Here is a 19,488-nt window from a genome sequence, read left to right on the forward strand (position 1 = left end):
TCTGTTAATTCTAAAATCATTCCAATGAGATTGATTAGCAAGAATTATAGTGAAACGTTGAATTAATGATTATGAACACCCGAAACCGTTCCAAATGCCTCGATCAAAACATTAAGGTCCCAATCTGACATTGTTTACACAGCAATATGTTCGTCCGTCTTGTGAGACAGTTTTAAGAGGAGGGCAGTGTAGCCGATCTATAAATCGGCGATAAAGAACGAAGGAGGATGAGACGTTTGTTGTTCGAGAACATTCTGGAAAGAGAGGGATTTGCTATATAAGCAAATCTAATTATGATTTAGGTCTTGCTATGACACTGTGTGTATTACTCTGATACAGGGAGGCGACTCTTCAAGCCGTAAAATGATATTTTTGTACTCAGTCGAAAGCAAAGTAAAGAAACGCGCCCTCTGTACCTTTTTCTGCAATCGCAATTTTGAAGACGGCTGAGAGTAAGGGTGGTAGATGAAATTGGCTCCAGAAAAAATACTTTTTCTGCATTACCTTCCTCGCTCTGAAAAGGGTTGGTTGCACCGTATGGTATAGAGGTTTTTTAGAATATAGGAACAAAGACGCTGTGGTCAATGATGAAATAGTAATCAGTAATCGTGTTGAGGGACAAGGAAAGGATCCAATGGCATTTATATTAACGTCAATTTATACAAAGGGGTCGCTTACCGCGAAAGAAGTTTTTTTGCAACTGATGTTTTTAATACACGACCAACTTTTTGGCGAGAAGGGTGCCAAAATCGTAATCGTGACGTATAGAAAATAGTAGCATTCCACTGAATTGATTGGGTATTTTTAGTATTTGGTAGGAAAAAATCAGTAAGGAAGTGAGTCTAGTTAGCTAAAAATGAATCTAGGATCTTTTTCGTTGATTTTGTACGTTATAGTAAAAATTTCATTTATTTTCTAATACATAAAACGAATATTTAGACACCAGTTGGGTAATAACTAATTTTGTGCAATCCGGTACGAAGTAAGACCCGAAAGGATTAAAGAATATCCCGCATCACTTGGGACCGCAGTAGCACCAAAAGAAACCCTCCGAAAATGGACTTTAGCTCTTCAACTATGACTCAGTTGGTATCATGGTAAAAGGATTTGAAAAAGTAGGTGGGCTAACAACATCTCACGATTTGACCCCGTTTGGGTCCTTAAGAGACAGAACAGTACACGAAGCTTACAAAGCGATTTGAACATAGATCTCATTATCGCCTTAGGCAGTTGTGACGCCTCTTTTGAACATTTAATTAAATAAATTTATAAACAATCAAAACGCAAATATTAAAACTTATTCATTTTCTTTTTTTAATGTTTTTTTTTCAAATGATTTATGTACCATATTATATATTAATTTGATTATAGGGGCATTTCTGTAAATAGAATTGTGTGGCTGATGTGTCGCCTATTGACGTATTACATTTTTTAAGAGGAGTGCAAGGATAAATTTGATACTATCCGCACATTTCAAGGTTTGCTTCATTTTATCATTATAGGCAGAGCTGGGCAGAATACTTTCAAAAAGTAATTGAATACTAAATAGCAAATACTTTACACAAATCAAAGGTATTTGAATACTAAATACTTTTACGTCCAGCACAAGCGAATACTAGATACAGATACATTGAAAAGTTTTGAAATACTTTAAAAAATAAGTATTCAAATACTTTAGAATGCATTCGAATACTTTCAAAAGTATTCGAATACTTTCAAAAGTATTCTAATACTATCAAAGGTATTCGAATACTATAAAAAGTATTCGAATACTTTGAAAAGTATTTCATTAACTTACATTGAAAAGTATTCGAATACAGTAAGAAGTATTCAAATACTTGTCACTCAAATACATTAAAAATTTAAAATAGTATACTAGATAAAAGTCTTAATACTACTTAAAAAATCAAGTTATACTTTGAATGGGGTTAGCTTTTTTTTATATTTCTATTGTTATATACAAATTTAAGGGGAGTAAAAGCGTATTATTACTAATATTATTATTATATAGGAGGTACTAGGACCTTTCTTATACCAGTTATATCCTTAAGAATATGTGTACCAGTTTTCAAAACGTCGTGCACATGATACGTACGCCTTTCTGAAATTAATCCTAGCGCTTTTGGAACAGATCCATTTTTGACCATCCGTTTGTCCGTGTGCGTGATAGTTTAGAAGCGTGCGATCGCTTTGAAGATTGGTACACATGGTCTTAAGGATATAAGAAAGGTCTCTATTGTTTTTAAGTTACGTAGACTATCGAGTCAAAAAGTTTCACTCCAGGATCGTTCGGTATTCAGTTGTATCGGATTTTTATATTTCATTTTGTGACAATGGAAACTTTCCCTAAACATTTCTAAATTGTTCTCAAATATTTGAATAACTTAAAAGTACTGCGTTTTTTTGAGGCCGGAAAAAAAATTGTCTGAGATCGACCGGGAAAAACATTTTCTTATAGAATTTGGCCCGTAGAATCCATAATTTCAAACAGTTCCAAGATTGGGCTACTAGTTCAAAAGTTACAGCCCTTTGAATTTTTTTTCGAAATTGGTTTCTAGTCTAACTTTTGATTGAGAAGTCTAATCGAAAAAGTACGAATTGTTTTGGATTCTACGCACCAAAATTAATAAGAAAAAGTATTTTCCCGAGAAATTTTGGTGTAGTCGATTTTTGGTAAAAAAAAGGAAGGTTATACACTGTCTTTTTTTGAGGCCCGAAAAAAAAATTTTCTCAGATCGACCCGGAAAGAAAATTTCTTATAGAATGTGGCCTGTAAAATCCATAATTTCAAACAGTTCCAAGATTGGGCTACTAGTTCAAAAGTTACAGTCCTTTGAATTTTCTTTCGAAATTGATTTCTAGTCTATAACTATAACCAAAATTCATAAGAAAAAGTGTTTTCCCGAGAAATTTTGGAGTAGTCGATTTTTGTAAAAAAGGAAGGTTAAGTATCCAAATACTATGCAAAGTATCCGAATACTTGTCAAAGTATTCAAATATCTTGCGAAGTTTTCGAATACTAAATATTTGTGAAAGTATTTGAGTTACAAATACAAATACTCTGCTTCCATAAAAGTATTTAATTACAAAGTATTTGAATACTTTAAAGGATTTGAATACTAAAAAGTATTTACAAAATCGAATACTGCCCAGCTCTGATTATACTGACAGACGGACGGACGGACAAAAATTAAAAGCTATAAAAAGTATCTGGAGATCTTAACTATAAGATTTATAGCGAACACAGACGAACGAGCGGACAACCATACAAAACAATAAAGGATCTGAGAATTCTTAATAAGATATTTCGTAAACGCCAAGGATAATTAATTACTTATATATATATACAATCACAAGTACCTACACATTTCATACACGCATAATCATAGATATTATTATTAGCATATGGGCTATATATACTAAAAGCTTATAACAGACTCAATGTGAAATGCAATAATAAAGTCCTGATAGGAACAGGATCGCATTGTATTATTATTATTTAGGGTAGGGCATTCAATAAAACTGTTATTACCTTGTCGAATGTGGCAGGAATAATCGCACCATACGGGAGCTTAAGGTTGTTAATTTGTGAAAAAAAAACTAGAATGTTTTAGAGGCAGATCGGATGACGATTCTACACTAACTACACCCACGCAGTTGAAACGCGCCGTTTCAGACTAAAAATATAAATCGCAAATAAGAGAAAATTGTTTTACGAAAGCCATTATGTCTTTATGTGGGAAGCGTGCGTCGATGTTACCACAGTTACCGAAGTACTCAACTGTATTTGTCTGATTTAAAAAAGGATCATTATTTGATTATAAAGGTAGCGTATTAAAAGGACGATTCGCCAACATTTTAAGACGATGTGTTTTACCCTTACAGTTTTAAATCACCATCAGCTAGTTAACAAAAAATACAAACAATTTCGAAACTCGTACAAACATAACAAGAAAAATATAGAAAGATAATGAAATGTGCCCTTATTCGTGGAAACAATGGTTCTTAGGTACCAAAAATTTTATGTGGTATACAATTTTGAGAATAATGAAGGGTAAAACTCCACCCTCTTTGACATGGGTCAAGGAAGAGTCGGATCTAATTTTGGAGGGAACAGCGACAGTTGTATCAAATGGAAAAATCAAAGAATATAAATAAAACTTTTGCTGAATATGTCGACTCAATTGGAATAATATGGGATCTGGGTTTCAGCGGCTAATTTACATCATGTCCTCCATCAAATATGCAACTCACAATTTAGAGGTCAAGAACATTTTGGTTGTACAGCTATGGCCTATTGTTTCATATTCAAAAAATATATTTTTTTTTCAAAATTGGAAAGGACATGCTCAAAAACCTTGCTGGGGTGACTTTTGGCACGCAACATAATATTCATCATGGTAAATCCGCAATTCCAAGAATTGGTCTCCCTAAGTATTTTAGGAACAATAGTAAATTATTTTATGCGCACGAGAAGTATTACTTTTCGTGGCGCTCCTGTGTTTAGCCGCCGAAAGAAGTTCTTGGTAACGCAGTATAAATAACCTAAATATTTAGGGCTTTATGTTTCCGGCATACCTATTCGACGAAAAAATGGTTGTAGGGCACGAATAATTCGTACCCAGACAGTTTGCACCTGGACAATTCGCACTCGCACAAGGGAAATTCGTACCAGGAAAATTAGCGACCCGGAATGACTCGCACCCTGACAATTCGCCCCAGGATACTTCCCATAAAGGCAACAGCAGGATAATTCACACCCAAACGTTTCTCACCCGGATAATTTTCACCGGAATGGTTCATTTTTGCACTCGGATAATTCTCATCCAAAGTATCTCGTACCTATACGGATTTGACTAATGTTTAATAATTAGAAAAGTGTGCCACTTGGGAAGGGTTGGTCTCTCTGTTCGTCCGTAACCACTTTTCTTGTTGATATTTTGGTCTCGATTTATTTTAGTTTAAAAAAATAAAAAAGTGATTTTTCACAAATTTGTTGGTGTCAAAACCTCGGCTGGTAACTGGGTAGACAGTAAATACTACTAATTGATTTCCTGGATGAAACGTATCTATGAGTGAGGTGGAATTCTCAAGTTTTTGACAATAGAGTGGGGGAAGATACTCACAAAGAGAAGAACCTGGAACGTTTGGACGAGACGCAATGTTGTTTGGGTCAAGTATCCCAGGTGGTTCTGTAAAATCAGCAAAAAAACAGAAGGGAAGCTAAATTTATCTCATTTTAAAGTTTTAAATTTTATCTCTTCGGTCGAATGTTATACCCCCTTAGAAAATTTCATGTTGTTGGTTATGTAAAAGTGTTCAAGAATTCAATTTTTTCTGCCATTTTGTGCGTTTTTTATCACCAGACTGATATATACATTTTTTTCGCAATTATAAAAATTAAATTTCGTTCTTACAGTTACTTACGCGTCTATGCAAATGCAAATGTAACAAAATTACCACAAGAAAGGTACACGGTAAGCTCAGGCAAAGTAGAGGTAGGTCGGGGTGAATAACGGGGTTCTTTACACTAGCCAAAACGAAGAGAAAGGGGGAACAAGGCAGACTAAGAGATCCTTGTTATGGGTCTTGATAAACCAAATAAATAAAATCGTTGACAGGAATAGAACATAACCAAGAATTGATGTTGCAATCGAGGGTAGTTTAATTGATATCAAAATATCAGATCAATTTTTAGCAAAAAGGGAATCAACTCGTAGTCAGACATCCGCAGAAAACAACAGAGCTATAATTGTTAAATGGCCATTAAACAAATTTAGTAATTACAATTCGATTGTACCAGTATGTATGCAATGCAACGTTATATTAAGGAGTCGTCGAAAATAATAAAAAAAATGATCTCTGAGCTCTTGTTGTAACAGCCTTTTGAGCTCAGAAGGGCGCTTTTCTGCCGTGCTGAAACAGATAACAACACAAACAAAGAAATAAGAGGCACAGCGCATAAATATTGAGGTAGCAATGTCTAACGTCAGACACTAATCAGGTGCTCGTATACTAAAACCGTAATGAATACTCAATAAGAATCAATAATTTAAATGGCTTTACACTAGCAAAAGAAAAAATTGTTCGTACTAATCGGTGATGACAAAAACATGAACGTGACGTTAACTTAAAAAAAACTACTTTAAGATGCAGAAATAACTAAATTGCTATACAGCAACACTGATCTAATTAATTCAAAATGTAAATAAGATACTATGAACAAATTCTTCGGAGCGACACAAGTAACGTAACTAATAATCGTAGATACCTGTTTCGTATTAGGTCCCGGCAACTTCAATAACTAATTTACAAAGCGACGGAAGCTAACATCTTCATATAACAAAGCGAATCTGAAGGATACAATATAATCAAACTAACATGAATGAAGGACCGATGTACAGGAGTAAAAATCTGCAAAAGGTTTCGTTATAGTTGGAGTTCAACACGCACTATATTGAAATCTCCAGGTATAAACCTTCGAAGTAGGTATAATAGTAATGTCTCACGTGACGTCGCTAATGTCAATCTCGCTCCGATCCAGGTAAAATTTGCGATGTCATTCAGGTTCTGCGTAGGCAATAGCCAGGTAGATTTTAACGGAAAAGTAATTCAAAAGAGAAAACGGTAAGAACTGTAGAGAAAACGAGAAAACTTTGAGGAAAAATAAAGCCCTAAAAAGTACGTATTAAAAATAATTATTCTGAATCATAATCCGTACATATCTCACACTAACTACTTGCAAAAAGAAATCCGCAAAGCACATTCAATGCAGCAGTCACAGCACATTAGAAAAAGAGAGAAATATGATGATAGTCAAAACAATCAGCCCTTATTCAGGTGGACATAAATCAAGTAACAAGTAACGGCGTATCAAGAACAAATTCTACACAACCAATGTGAAGGATAGATTGATTGTCTCTGTGCGAAACGAAATACAACGGTACGCAATACCAAATTAAAGAAGAATTAGAAGTATCACGGATGACCTCTAGCGGCGCAAATAAAGAACTAAGTAATAACAACAGGAGTTACTTGGATGGCGTAAGAATATCAAATTTACATTTTGAATTTAAATAAAACGTTACAATTTCTTTCATCTTTTACAATAGGCCCTGTGCAAATGCTATTGGTCGAACCTTTGTGCCAATAACTTCCCAACAACTTAACCTATTCACCAATTTTGTTGTCGGAACTGTAAAAGTATTTACCTATACGAAATCATTGGAAAATGACTAAATTTTGAAGCGATTTCTGACGAGGAATTAAGAAATTCTCTCGGAAAATCTTCTTTTTACTGTCGACTTCTTTAGCGGAAGGGTCTTTTGGAACAAGCATTCTTGAATACGCAAATGCGCTTTTTCTTAATTTCTATTAAACCTATTTCGTTTAAAGGGACAATTTTAGAAAGACGCATTGATTGAATTTTATAGTTCCAGAAATTACGGTTTCCAGATGTTGCTGCAGCGGGGGTGACTTGAAGAACGTCAACTAACTTTGGAGCTATAAAGTCAATTAAATTGGTAAATTTGAAGTCTTTCGCTACAACGTGGAAATCATACAATTTAGCATCCTATTATCGAGATATTTTCTTAAAGATTTTTAGGAATCTTTAAATTAATTAATCAATATCAGAGCCACAAAGCATTAAATGATAGAACAGCAATTATTAATAATAAATTTAGCAACAGTGCCGGATTTGGTTGGACCACACTGTATAATTAATTAGTGAACGACGTATTGTAGGTGCAACCATACCAAAACATTTGAGAGTGTGTTCATTTATCCTACTAGGTATTACAATATCTGGATCTATTCTTTTATTAGAATTTAGCAGAGGATTTCTTTTTGTACACCCTACATAAAGGGTCTCTCAATAAGAGCACCAGATTGTTTGCAGCTCTACATTACTTATGATGCGTTGGATCACAACCTTGAGCTCGAAATTAGCTCGTGGAGCATTGGAATGGACCCCAGAGGAAAAACCGCATAATCTTGGCGATCAGAAATTTTGGGAGATGGTTTGCTTCCGGAAATCTTCCATCATTAAAAGAAATGTTTCAATGTGTAGTGTGGCGCCGTTCTGCTGGAACCACAAGTCCATACCGTCGAGTTGAGGCCATAAAAACTCGTTTATCATATTACGGTATCACAATCGACAATTTCAACATCGTTATCCGCATTTCCAAAAAAATACGAATGCCCAAAATCCGCACCAAACAATTACTCGTTGGGGTTGCATTTGTTCACATGCAAAATGTCTAAACCCCAAATTCGACAATTCTGCTTATTTCAGATGATGATCGGCGAAGATGGTTTTTTTCCAATTGACCCATCCAATTAATTGACAGCTTTGGAGATTGGACGAGAGAAATAAGGAAAAAAATCGTATCAAATGCGGTTTTCGACATGGTTTTAAAAAGTACAGTCCAGATCTTTTCTCGAAATTGCTGGGGTGGAGATACGGGGTGCCGGGGTGTACAGTGGGGTGAAATATTAACAGTACCGAGAAACTACTCGAGAATTTTGGCGTTCGCAGAGTTCAGATCTGCTCTCGAAATCCCCGGGGATTCCCACAGGTGGCGATCGGGTTCGGGGGTGACTTCAGTAAAAAAAAATGTGAATTGCCCCGAGTAACTATTTCCAAGCAATTTCTCAGCATGGTTAATTTTTCACTCCACTGCACCACCGTAGCGCTATCAATGAGCATCCTCGGTAAAATTTAAAGAGTAGATATGGGCTCGGCGAGTACGAAAATCCCCGAGTAACGATTTCCGAGCAATCTCTCGGCACAGGCAATTTTTCACTCCACTGCACCCCCGGCACTCCGTAGCGCCGCATATATGTTTATAATTTTTGCAAATAATGATGCAATAATAAATAGGTAAATTTTTTGCACCCTTATACAATTTTCAAAAAAATGACTCAACTGGTAGCAAAATCGTTGTAATTTCCCTGGTGTAGATAGTCTGCTGGTTTCAGCGCCTGGATCAACTAAATCTTGTAGGGATGATGCTGGAGGACCTTCGAGAAAATTCGCCACGTGCTGCTTTGAAATTTGAAGTCCTTGTACAGGTGGTTTAATTGATGTTTTGGATGACAAACTCGTTTACAAGCAACGATGTTTTCGAAAGACCGGCCCGAACCCAACACGCGGACTTAGTGCCCATAACCGTCTCGGTTTCTTCAATTTTGTTGATTTTCACGACTAAAAATTTCGCTAAGATCCTCGACTGGTTTCAGCGGAACTTTCTCCATTTTTGCAATGGGCTTCATAATGGGTACACGTTGTTCCTTTGTGCAACGTGAAACGTATAGGTTTTTTTTGTGAACGGAGCGATTCGGTTCTAATGATTCTGTCAGCAAATATACTCGTAATTACAAACGGTAATTTCATCAAAAGTCATAAACGTATGTGGGTGGTATGTCTCAAGTCGTAAATTAGGCACAAACAATTGGATCCAGACGCGAAAGTTGTGCTTTCAGTTGATGCGTGAAGTCATTTTCACTTTCTGAATGGGTGGTTCTGGCAAACAACCGGCACAGACAATTGGGTTTAATTTCGTTGTTTGTGCGGTTTATGTCCTGCTCACTTTACGCAGCCTGTGTTTTGTGCGTACTAACTTTGGTTCGTTAAAACAAGACGCCTTAGATCAACAGTAATACTGATGCTGTATACTATGAAACAAGTAAACCATGCATCCAGAGTAGGTAAGGCAGTTTAAACATGTTGAAAGTGAAGCCGAAAACTAGTCCTTTTGCCTATGGAAAATCCGCTCCTCAGGTTTCTTTCTGTTATTTGTTGAACACCATACCTACATCTAACTTTCATGCTGTTTACTTAGATATAATTAAAGTGAGATAGTTGCTATATACTTTGGGAATTACACAACTCGCCTAATGCATTGTTTTTCTATATAATTATGAAATGAAAATAGAAACGATATCTTTCTGTGGGTGGCAAACGTTGACTTACCTACTTATTAAAGTCGAGTATATTTAGTCTCGTCCCAAAAGATTCACCAGTATCCAGAAAATTAAAAATTGAGCTGGATGTTGCAAGCCCTCGGCACCATATCGCGTTTTTCTTGAAAGCCCCCTGCTTTGGGAATAAGCAAGAATACCTGCTTTTTACTTAGTGTTTTGTCTCGTGCAAAATTTAGACGTAGATCGCAGTTTCAAGTCTATTTCAAGAATAGAATGAAATCTTAAAAAAAAAATGCCGTTAGAAAGAATTTTAAGTGTTGAAGAGTATACAATTGGCAGGCAGACGTGTCATTAATATTCCTTGTCGCAAAAAGTGTTTTCTTTCTCCTTTTTGCGGCAAGATGAAACCAAATCGTTATTTATTATGTCTTAGTATGGTGGTTACGTAAGAATCGCGCATAAGGTGCTTGCCTGGTAACCTTGCAAGCTCCTAATCAATCAATCAGTTTTATTTGTTTATGAACTACTGGCCACTTTATGATGTATAATCGGTTTATTCCCCGCGATCTTTTTTATTTAGGTACACAAACTAAGTCGCTGTATACCCACTTAACAAAATGTGTATAAGTGCTTTCGAATGTTTAAAAATAAAAAATTAGCGACACTTTTAATTGAGAATTGAAGAGAAGTACGTGTTCTAAATTCGCATTGTAATTCTATTTTTAAGAAAGTAAATGACAGTTGCATAGGTTATTAACAGGTTTGGTAATTTGCCAAAACGCGTTTCACAATGTGCACCTTTAGTGAAAAGTCTTTTATATAAGAAAGTTTCTAAATTGCACAAAGCTTTCTTTGAGGCGCTTTCTAAAAGTTCGTTAGCTTTCTTTCGCTATTTTATGTTCTTTTCCCCTTAAAATAAAAAGCCCATAAAAAAGATTACTAACGAACCCAATTTCTATTTCAGCAATTCTACAAAGGACAACAGTTGGAATTGGACAACTTAAAATTCAAGGAGTCGCAACCTGCCAGTATTTATGTATGGATATTTGTGGACTGCTTTACGGATCGGTAGGTACTGTTTATTTCAATATTTTACGTTAAATTAAGCATCCTTGTATTTTGAACGACTTCACTTCTGCCAAAATGAATAAAGGAAAAAACGTCCGAAACAAGCTCCATATAACGTATAGCTAAAGAGAATATGTGAGGCGACAAGAATTATTATTACGTCGTTAACACAGTTCTCGTTGGAAATAATACAACAGTTCAAATACCTACATGTAATAAAATGTTTATTAGTTTTTTAAAGCTCAACTTACAGCTTTACTACACTCGCAAAAACTACCTGGGTCTTAGTAGGAGGATGCTCACCGCCATTCCAAAAATAATTTAATTATCACAAAACGCGTTCATGAAAATTGGGCAACATTAATTCGTATGTACATTTCTTATGTCTTCGTGTCAAAGAATGCCGAAAAGAATTTTGTTTATGCGCCGTGTCGCATCCCTTCGTTTCAAGTTAAATCGTATAGTAATTGAGGAAGAGCATAGGCGAAAGTGGGGAACTGATCATTTTCTGCAATTGTCGAAATCGATCACCAATTGCCCCCCCCCCTCCCCCGCAATCCCTGAAATACTTCCCAAATAACAGGGTGCCAAGGTTATTTTTTGTAATCCTATTATTTGAGGAGTTTTCCTTAATAAAGATTCCTGCGAGAATTGAATTCCTTATTCGCATAACCCCCAGAAAGTCCCGTTTCTGAATTCCCTTGAGCTGTCTATTTTTCCACAATTTATTTGGAATAAGTTTGCTTATGAACGTATTCTACTGAGACGAGTGCTTTTTTTCATCTGGAGCAAGTTTACTTATGAGTTTATCCCGTTTAGGTGACACCTTGTAAACAAATTTTCCGCCTCGAATCTTCGTGGGGATCATTTCTCTGATTACAATTGCTTGGGTGGCGAAATTACATTGATATCTTCCTTAGACAAGTTATTGTAAGCGAATTTTCCGTTCAGAATTTCTTTTAAGGAGGTTTCTTTCTAATTAGATATCTGGAGAATTTTCTTTGGGATCAATTTACCTGAATCGAGTTTTCTTATGAACATATCCTACTAAGACGAGATATTTTAAGCGAATTGTCTGAATTTTCATGGGTATTTTTGTGACTTCGATCAGTTCTCCTGATCGAATTCACCATACAAACTTAAAGATTATTCTTTCTCAGTTTCCTTGAAAAGAAATTTTCTCAAGCATCGGATCCTCCCTCTCAATTTTCTTGGGGTTTAATTTGCTGATGACAACTACTTCGGGTGCCAACTTCCATGAGAGATAATTTTGCAAAGGCGTGATTTTTTAGGGCCATATTTTACCAGGAACCATTTTTAGGAGTCATCTAGAATCTTTGTATTCACCTGGAATGTGTTTTCTAATGAGAATACCCTTTTACATGAATTCTCGTAACCGAACATGCGGCCCTGAAAATTGTGTTCTGATTGATATTCCTTGAAAAGTGCATTTTCATAGTGATCAATAATATAGATAGATATTTATATACGCCAATTGGCAAAAGATTTTTTACAAACATTAAAATATATCACATTATATTTTCATTTCTTCTCTGCTATCTCATATTCTTTTTATTCACTGCTCTCCTCTCCCTTCCTCATCCAATATTTCTCTCCTTCCTCCTCGTTTCCACATCTGAACCATGCAATTATTTAAATGTTTTTCTTTCGCTTTGTTAGATACTTCGGCACCCCCTCCGTTATCATCTATGTAGTTTTCGTTCCCTCTGGAATTCTTGATCCTTACTCTTAGTAGCTGAACTTGTACATCTTTGTCCCTTTTTGTAAGACCTCCTTCCATCGTTTACCCTATTGTTTTCCTCCTTTCGGCCTCTGTCCCTTCAAATCCGTTTCTTTTGTTCCTACCAAATCCCTTTTATGTTCATTCTCATCGCTAACTCTTCTTCTCCTTTCCTTGAATGTAAACAACCCTTCACTCAACGCCTCCGCCCAACTATATCCTTATCATGTCCATGTTTATTTCCTCCTCTAATATGTAATTTAGTGTCCTCCTGTTTAGTTAGTCCCAGTACCCATTTGTAGTACCTTCTTTGTATTCCTTCTAATTCATCCCATTCCTTCCATCCCCATAGATAGGCACCCCTTTCACAATTGCGCCGTAAATCCAAAACATTTTTTAAATTCCTTTCTCCTATTCTCCACATCTACTCATCGCCACTTCTCCTTATGTTCTTAATACCCTTATTTGTGCGTTTGGCAAGGTTTCAAGACACGGCGGAGCGCGACTCATCATCGATTCTCATCGTTGGAACTGCAACTAGAGAGATTTTGAGGAAGAAGACGAAGAGTGTTAGAGTGTGATTGAATCATTGATGCGGATGACAATCGTAGATTAAGTCATGAGAAGCAGAGGGACAAGAAAAGGAAATAGATTGCCTAACGAAAATGAGGAGAGCAATTGGTTATCACACATAGGCAACTCCAAAGATCCAATCGGTAAGGATTAGGAAAACAGGTCAGAGTGAAGTTAATGATTCGAATAATGTGGAGGAATGTGTGATATCCTTAAGTCGCGATTTGATCATCATTTTAGGAGGATTAAACGCCTAATGGTCACGGTTGGGAAATGGTCAGGAGCGAGTTGTAGGAGGGTGAGTTCGGGGAGCAATTTGGACGGATGCCAGTTAGTTAGGGGCGAGTGAAGTGCATAAATCTAGTAGAAACAATGGCTGAACTTGAACCTATGAAAAAATATGTTCACCAGATAGCATTTATCTACATCTACCAGTCCTTATGATTGAATATTATTTTTTAAGCTAATAAACAATTCTAAATGAAAATGAGCATTTAATTAACCTTAAAATTATGCAGCTATTAATAGCGATTTACATAAATAATTAAATAAAAAAGAAGTCTCCATATTTTAAATTGTGAAAATCGTGGTCACGAAACGTTCCTCCCACAGTGCTGCATTATAAATTGTACGACTCCATGGTGAGGATAATTATTGCTACATCAATTAATTTGGCTGACCTATGAACTTTTCACCCAATTGGCAAAACAGTTTTGTGGTTATATCTCAGAGTTTGGTTTAGATATTTTAGGATGGGAATAACCAAATAAACCCATATAATCTCTAATAATTCATTTTGAAGAAAAACGTTATCTGTTCGATTTTTAATGAGTTTGAACAGGAACGGAATATAAATAAAGTATTTGCAGGCCAACTGCACAAACCAGTCAAGTATAATATTCCCATACATCAAACTAAGTGACTTGTATGGCTGCTGCTGGTGACCGTCTGAGAAGAAGAGATTATAATGTTGCTAAGCAATATGTCCAACAGGATTTCCAGTACACTTTTGGTAAGGAAAGATTGTTTTGATTTTTAGTATTATAATTGCTTGTGTGAACAGTGTGAATAATGAGGTCTCCGTGCCAGAAGTTTCGATAACCATTTTATATCCTTAAGGGACTTAAGGACCATTAATTTTTGGTATCTCCGCCATAGATTAAGTACAACTTTGTTGGTAACCAGAGTTGTGTTGATGTCGTTTACGAGTTTATCTGAAGGAGATTGGTCAATTTACCTTGGATGCGACCCACGACATAAATTTTCCCTGGATTCGCGTTCAAGAATGCACAAAATAAAATAGATTTATGTGTACCTAGAATAAAGTAAATTTTGGCCTCGAGCGTGAATGGCCATTATATTCCCCCACTTTTATATCATTGTTATGAATGAATAGTTTAGACGAAAGGTGCCAAAAAATAGTCTATGAACTTGAGGTTTCATGGCAGAGTTTAATTTTAGGCTGTGGGCTTTCTAGACAGAATGGCGTTGGCCCTCGAACGATTTTCTGGTAGGTAACAAAAAAATCGGTGAATCGCTATGATGATCCGTTCGGTATAAATCGTAGAAATAGACCGTGCCAAAACTAGCTAATAATAATTAAATTGGGAGTAATATGCATTGACTAATACTAATGCTAATTATAATAAATTGTTTTAGTTTTTTGGGTTTGTTGCGGAAATATGATAATGATCTGTTTTTGTGACTATACCTGATATCTTTCAAAATGTGGTCTAAATCAAAATGTTACATATTTCTGCATACAATTCCAGACGTTCTAAAGTATATTGCACACTAGAATGATAAATAAGCATCTTGTGTTATTATCTGCAATGAAGACTGAAACGTCACCTTTCTCTAAATAAATAAATATATAATTGGAAAAATATTACCGTATTGTATACGACGAATTTCATAGAGAATATGTAACCGTAATAGGATGCCTTTGGAACCAGGGAGTGTTCCAAGATTTCTAAAAAGGTTTGCACGAAAGGTTTCTATTAAAACTATTAGATTGATAATAATGTACAACTCTCTTTCTATGAATCGTCCTCCTAAGAGAAATTCAAAAATGCTTTCTAAGATCCAAAAAATGTTTCAATGAATATAACATATCTTTCAAGAAGATTTATAGGAGAACTCTAAGGGGATTTCTAATATTTCGAGAAAGATTGCTAAGGAGATTTCTCAAAGATTGTTAAGCATTTTGTTACGAAAAATATTTCTGGTATCGAAAATCAGTATGTACGTTATATCAAGGCGTCGAAAATAAAAATACTTTTGAACTACAGGTCGCAACCTTTTCGAGCTCAGAAAGGGCGCTTTTCTGCCTTATCTGTAACAGATAAAAACACAAACAAACAAATAAGAGGGATAATAAATAGCGCGGCACATAAATATTACGATAGCAATGTTTAATGTTCGGCAATCGGGTACTCGTATCGTAATTTAACACTTAATAAGAAGCAATAATTCAATTTACGTTAACTAAACAAAAGCAAAAGTTTTATCGACCACCATACAACTCTACCCTGACAAAATAATCGTAACTTTAAATAACTCAATTTACAATTCAAAGGAATTCACTAAATCGTACCAATGAATCTTTGGAACAAAAGTAACGTAGCCGAAAGTGAAGTGTCGGAAGGTGTTCTTCGCAAATATAAAAGTAATCTACGTAGAATTAAAGGATCGAAGCAATTCACAAGAGAAATAATCTCCAAAAGGTTTCGTAATACTTGCGGTTAAACAGGAACAATCTTCAAATCTCCAGGTTTAAATTTTTCGAAGTCCATTGCGACATTATAACTATCATCGTTCCTTTTAATTAAAATAATTAATACAAACAGTTGTCGCATAAATTTACTGAATGTGCATGCGCTCGGATTCGAACTTGCGTCGTCGCGGTGTAAGTCGGCGGTAACGGGGCGCATGTTTACGTTTGCTTTGACTATACAATATGGCACCTACTCCTGAAAACATTATTGCGAAGAAATTATAAGAGTCGTGCCCAATTTATACGTGTTTTTAATAGTTGCTGTAATGCACTAAGGTGTATAGGGACAATTTTATTTCGTGTAGCCAGAGATGCCTGTTGCATATTGAATAAACTGTTTCAAACCAATATAGACCAGTGACAAACATAGACGGACGGACAGAAAGTCCAAATGACCGAAATTTTTATAATAATAATAATAATAATAAATCAGTTAGTCCCTACACCATTGTCTACCTATGATTGAAAACAGAATTGGAAAATTCGAAACCCTTACGCGAGTTACAATGTACACAGATGGACGGACAGAAAGTTCAAAATCATGAACGAGCTGAGTCACTCGTTAGTAAATAAATGGGCAAAAATCGATCAGCGATCATGAAGTAGTCTTTTAAGATTTTTTATAAAGATGATACTAAAGCCTTTTGGGAATGTCCTTAATGAGAATTCTCCGTGCCCTCTAAATAAGCGGGTGCGAAATTTACCACTAATCGAAATATATGAATTATCTGGGAGCGAATTTTTTGGATGCGAAATGTCCTGGGAGCGAAATGTCAGGGTGCCAATTATCTGAGTGCGGATCGTCCTCAAGGACCGTAACCGACCAAAGGATCAAAGGTTATCCAAATGCTAGCAATGTAGTTTGCGAATGAGAGAAAGGATATTCTCGTTTCTGCACTATGTATTTTAATGTGTTTACGTTATTTTTATGTTAAATGGCGATTCGAACCCTTGAACCGAATTTCATCCCTGTCAGAACATTGGTTAAATTCAGCAAGTATTTTGGCTCACTATTAAAAGTTACAGCCACTATTTGTCTGTATACAGTCAAGGGCCAAAGTAGAAATCCTAAGCTCGGAATAAAATGTGAACATGGAACGCAAACAAATAAGATACGTAAATATTCTAGCAGTAGATTTGCATGTGTGGTAAATCACAAAATACCTGCTCCAATGCTCCCAATTAATCAATGGTTGGGAATTGTAAGGGTTATTGATATAAATTAATTATAATTGACAGATACAACTGACTCATTATGATAATCGTGAACTAAACTAGATGTTAATATTATGAAAGGCAATAAAGTATTCAAAATTTCAATTTGGGTTTTAAAAGTGTTAAAAACTATTAATCACATAAATAAATTAATATTAATTGAAATAAATGTATTAAAATATAAAGGACTACTATGTAGCTGCGAGATTTTGTAAGATCGAGCAACACAAAAAATGTTATGTAACATTCATTATAGTTACACAAAAATTTCCATATAGAATAAGCATTTAAAACTTATTAATTAATGAACTCAGTAAACTAACAATAACCAAATTGCTTTCATTTATTCAAACTCCAACTTAAATTTACTATTCAATTCTAATCAATCATTTTGAGACGCTGTCTCAGAATAGAGTCTGAAAAATCACTTTCAGGTTTTGAACCATAAACCATATTGTTTAATTCTATTTTTTTTCAAATAAAGTCAGTCTATTAACTAAACTAAATTAATTTGCAAGTTCTATTATCATCCCTGGTGTCACCAGAAAACGAAAACGTGCCAAACTTGAATGTTTTCCTACTAGAACGAGATTTTTGCTTGTAATGTTCGGACAGAAATAGGAAATCTAAAAATTGACCTACGCTTTTAGTAATAAACTGATTTATCTCATGGCATTCAAAAGGCATTTTGCATATCCTATTAAAGACATATGCATGACCGTTGTTTTTAGTGCCATTGAGAGTATTCAGTCATAAAAATGTTATGAAATATATATGCGCTCTACTGCAATTATTAATATAACCCTGAAGCTAATTAGGTAATAAGTCTTACGCGCGTAGTTTCCCAAGATAGCTGAAGGAGTGATACCATGATTGTTATTACTTCTTCAGCAATTTTAATTTGCTTATAATATAGGCAGGTTAACGCTGCAGATTTATAGATACGTCTAGACTTCATGTGGACTTTCCACTTTCCATAGCATAGTAGACAAAAACCCATATAAATGGCAGCATTTACTTTCGATTTGTAGGAAGAACACCCAGTTTCGCTCTAAAGGAAAAGGAGGTACTCGCCAGGGAGAAACGCGTCCCAAATATCCGAAATCGTGCAGTTACTCCCCAGTTTTAAAATGGCGACCATTTAAAAATGACGAACTGAAGGTACCTTTTTTTAAAAATTAGGTTATAGTGTTATAATGGATATCCCTAAAAATATTCTCGGTCTCAGAAAAATTTTCGGTCAACGTTTTTGATCATATTCTTAGTAGTCGTCTTGGAAGTGTTGTCAGGAAACTTCTTCAAAATCCTTTTCCGAATATATTTAAAATATAGTAAGATACCGAGTGTTCCACGAGGAATGCCTACTATCTGTATCTTGACAAGGTGACCTCGGAACATTTTGAAAATTTGAAAGTACAATATGCTAATGTCAATAAGAGGAAATCATCTAAAATATGTTCAAGTTCATGGCGTTTCCGTGCACCTATACCAGAAGTTAATGTCTAGTTTTTTATTTTAAAATGAACACCCTATATATTAATTTATTTCCAGATTTTACGAAAAATTTTTGACCATGTCATGTATAATGTCATATATGTCCTTAAATTTAACGATTTTTGACATAGTTAAATTTTTATGGGCCCAAACACCATACTACAAAATAACAGATAGGTACATCATGTTTTGCAAATTTAGCGATTTTTTTTGTCGTCCTATCTTTTGAATCTATGTACCTAAGTTTGATCTGCTTGAGGGTCAGGTACCGTTTGGGGCAAAACTTAATATTCTAGTATTAAGGACTTGGAAACGTAGGTAACTTTGGAACCAGTCGTCCGATATTGAGAACGTCGCTTTGGATTCTATACCGTCTGAAATCTATTTTAATATTACTCTCGTATGCCCTTTTTCTGTAGATTGGTGAATATGCGCATTCGTTGAACAACAATCGAATAAAATACAATCATTAACGCCATTTGACTACAGAGAAAAGCTAGGAGAAAAGCGTGTATATGTGTTTCTCCATCCATTTCTCTTCCAGCACTTAACTCCTGTTGTCCCTTGTTCTTTCCATCTCTTTACATCGCTATAATCTTGATCATTTTTCCCTCCCTTATCAGCCACTCGCTTATCAGCTCCTTGTACCTCGTGAGTTCTCTTTGCGGTACTTATATATCTATGTCCCTTTTTG

The 19,488-nt window shown here is 35.3% G+C and overlaps 1 protein-coding gene across 1 annotated transcript in view; it reads left to right on the plus strand.

Annotated features, from left to right (window-relative positions):
• Positions 1 to 19,488, plus strand: part of LOC116165798 — a 43,645-nt gene that overhangs the window by 1,188 nt on the left and 22,969 nt on the right. The window contains exon 3 of the mRNA XM_031480481.1: positions 10,863 to 10,995. Within this exon, the coding sequence (XP_031336341.1) occupies positions 10,863 to 10,995 (133 nt within the window). The remainder of the gene's footprint in view (positions 1 to 10,862; positions 10,996 to 19,488) is intronic.

The sequence above is a fragment of the Photinus pyralis genome, unplaced genomic scaffold, assembly GCF_008802855.1.
Source record: "Photinus pyralis isolate 1611_PpyrPB1 unplaced genomic scaffold, Ppyr1.3 Ppyr1.4_LG3a, whole genome shotgun sequence".
Classification (NCBI taxonomy): domain Eukaryota; kingdom Metazoa; phylum Arthropoda; class Insecta; order Coleoptera; family Lampyridae; genus Photinus; species Photinus pyralis.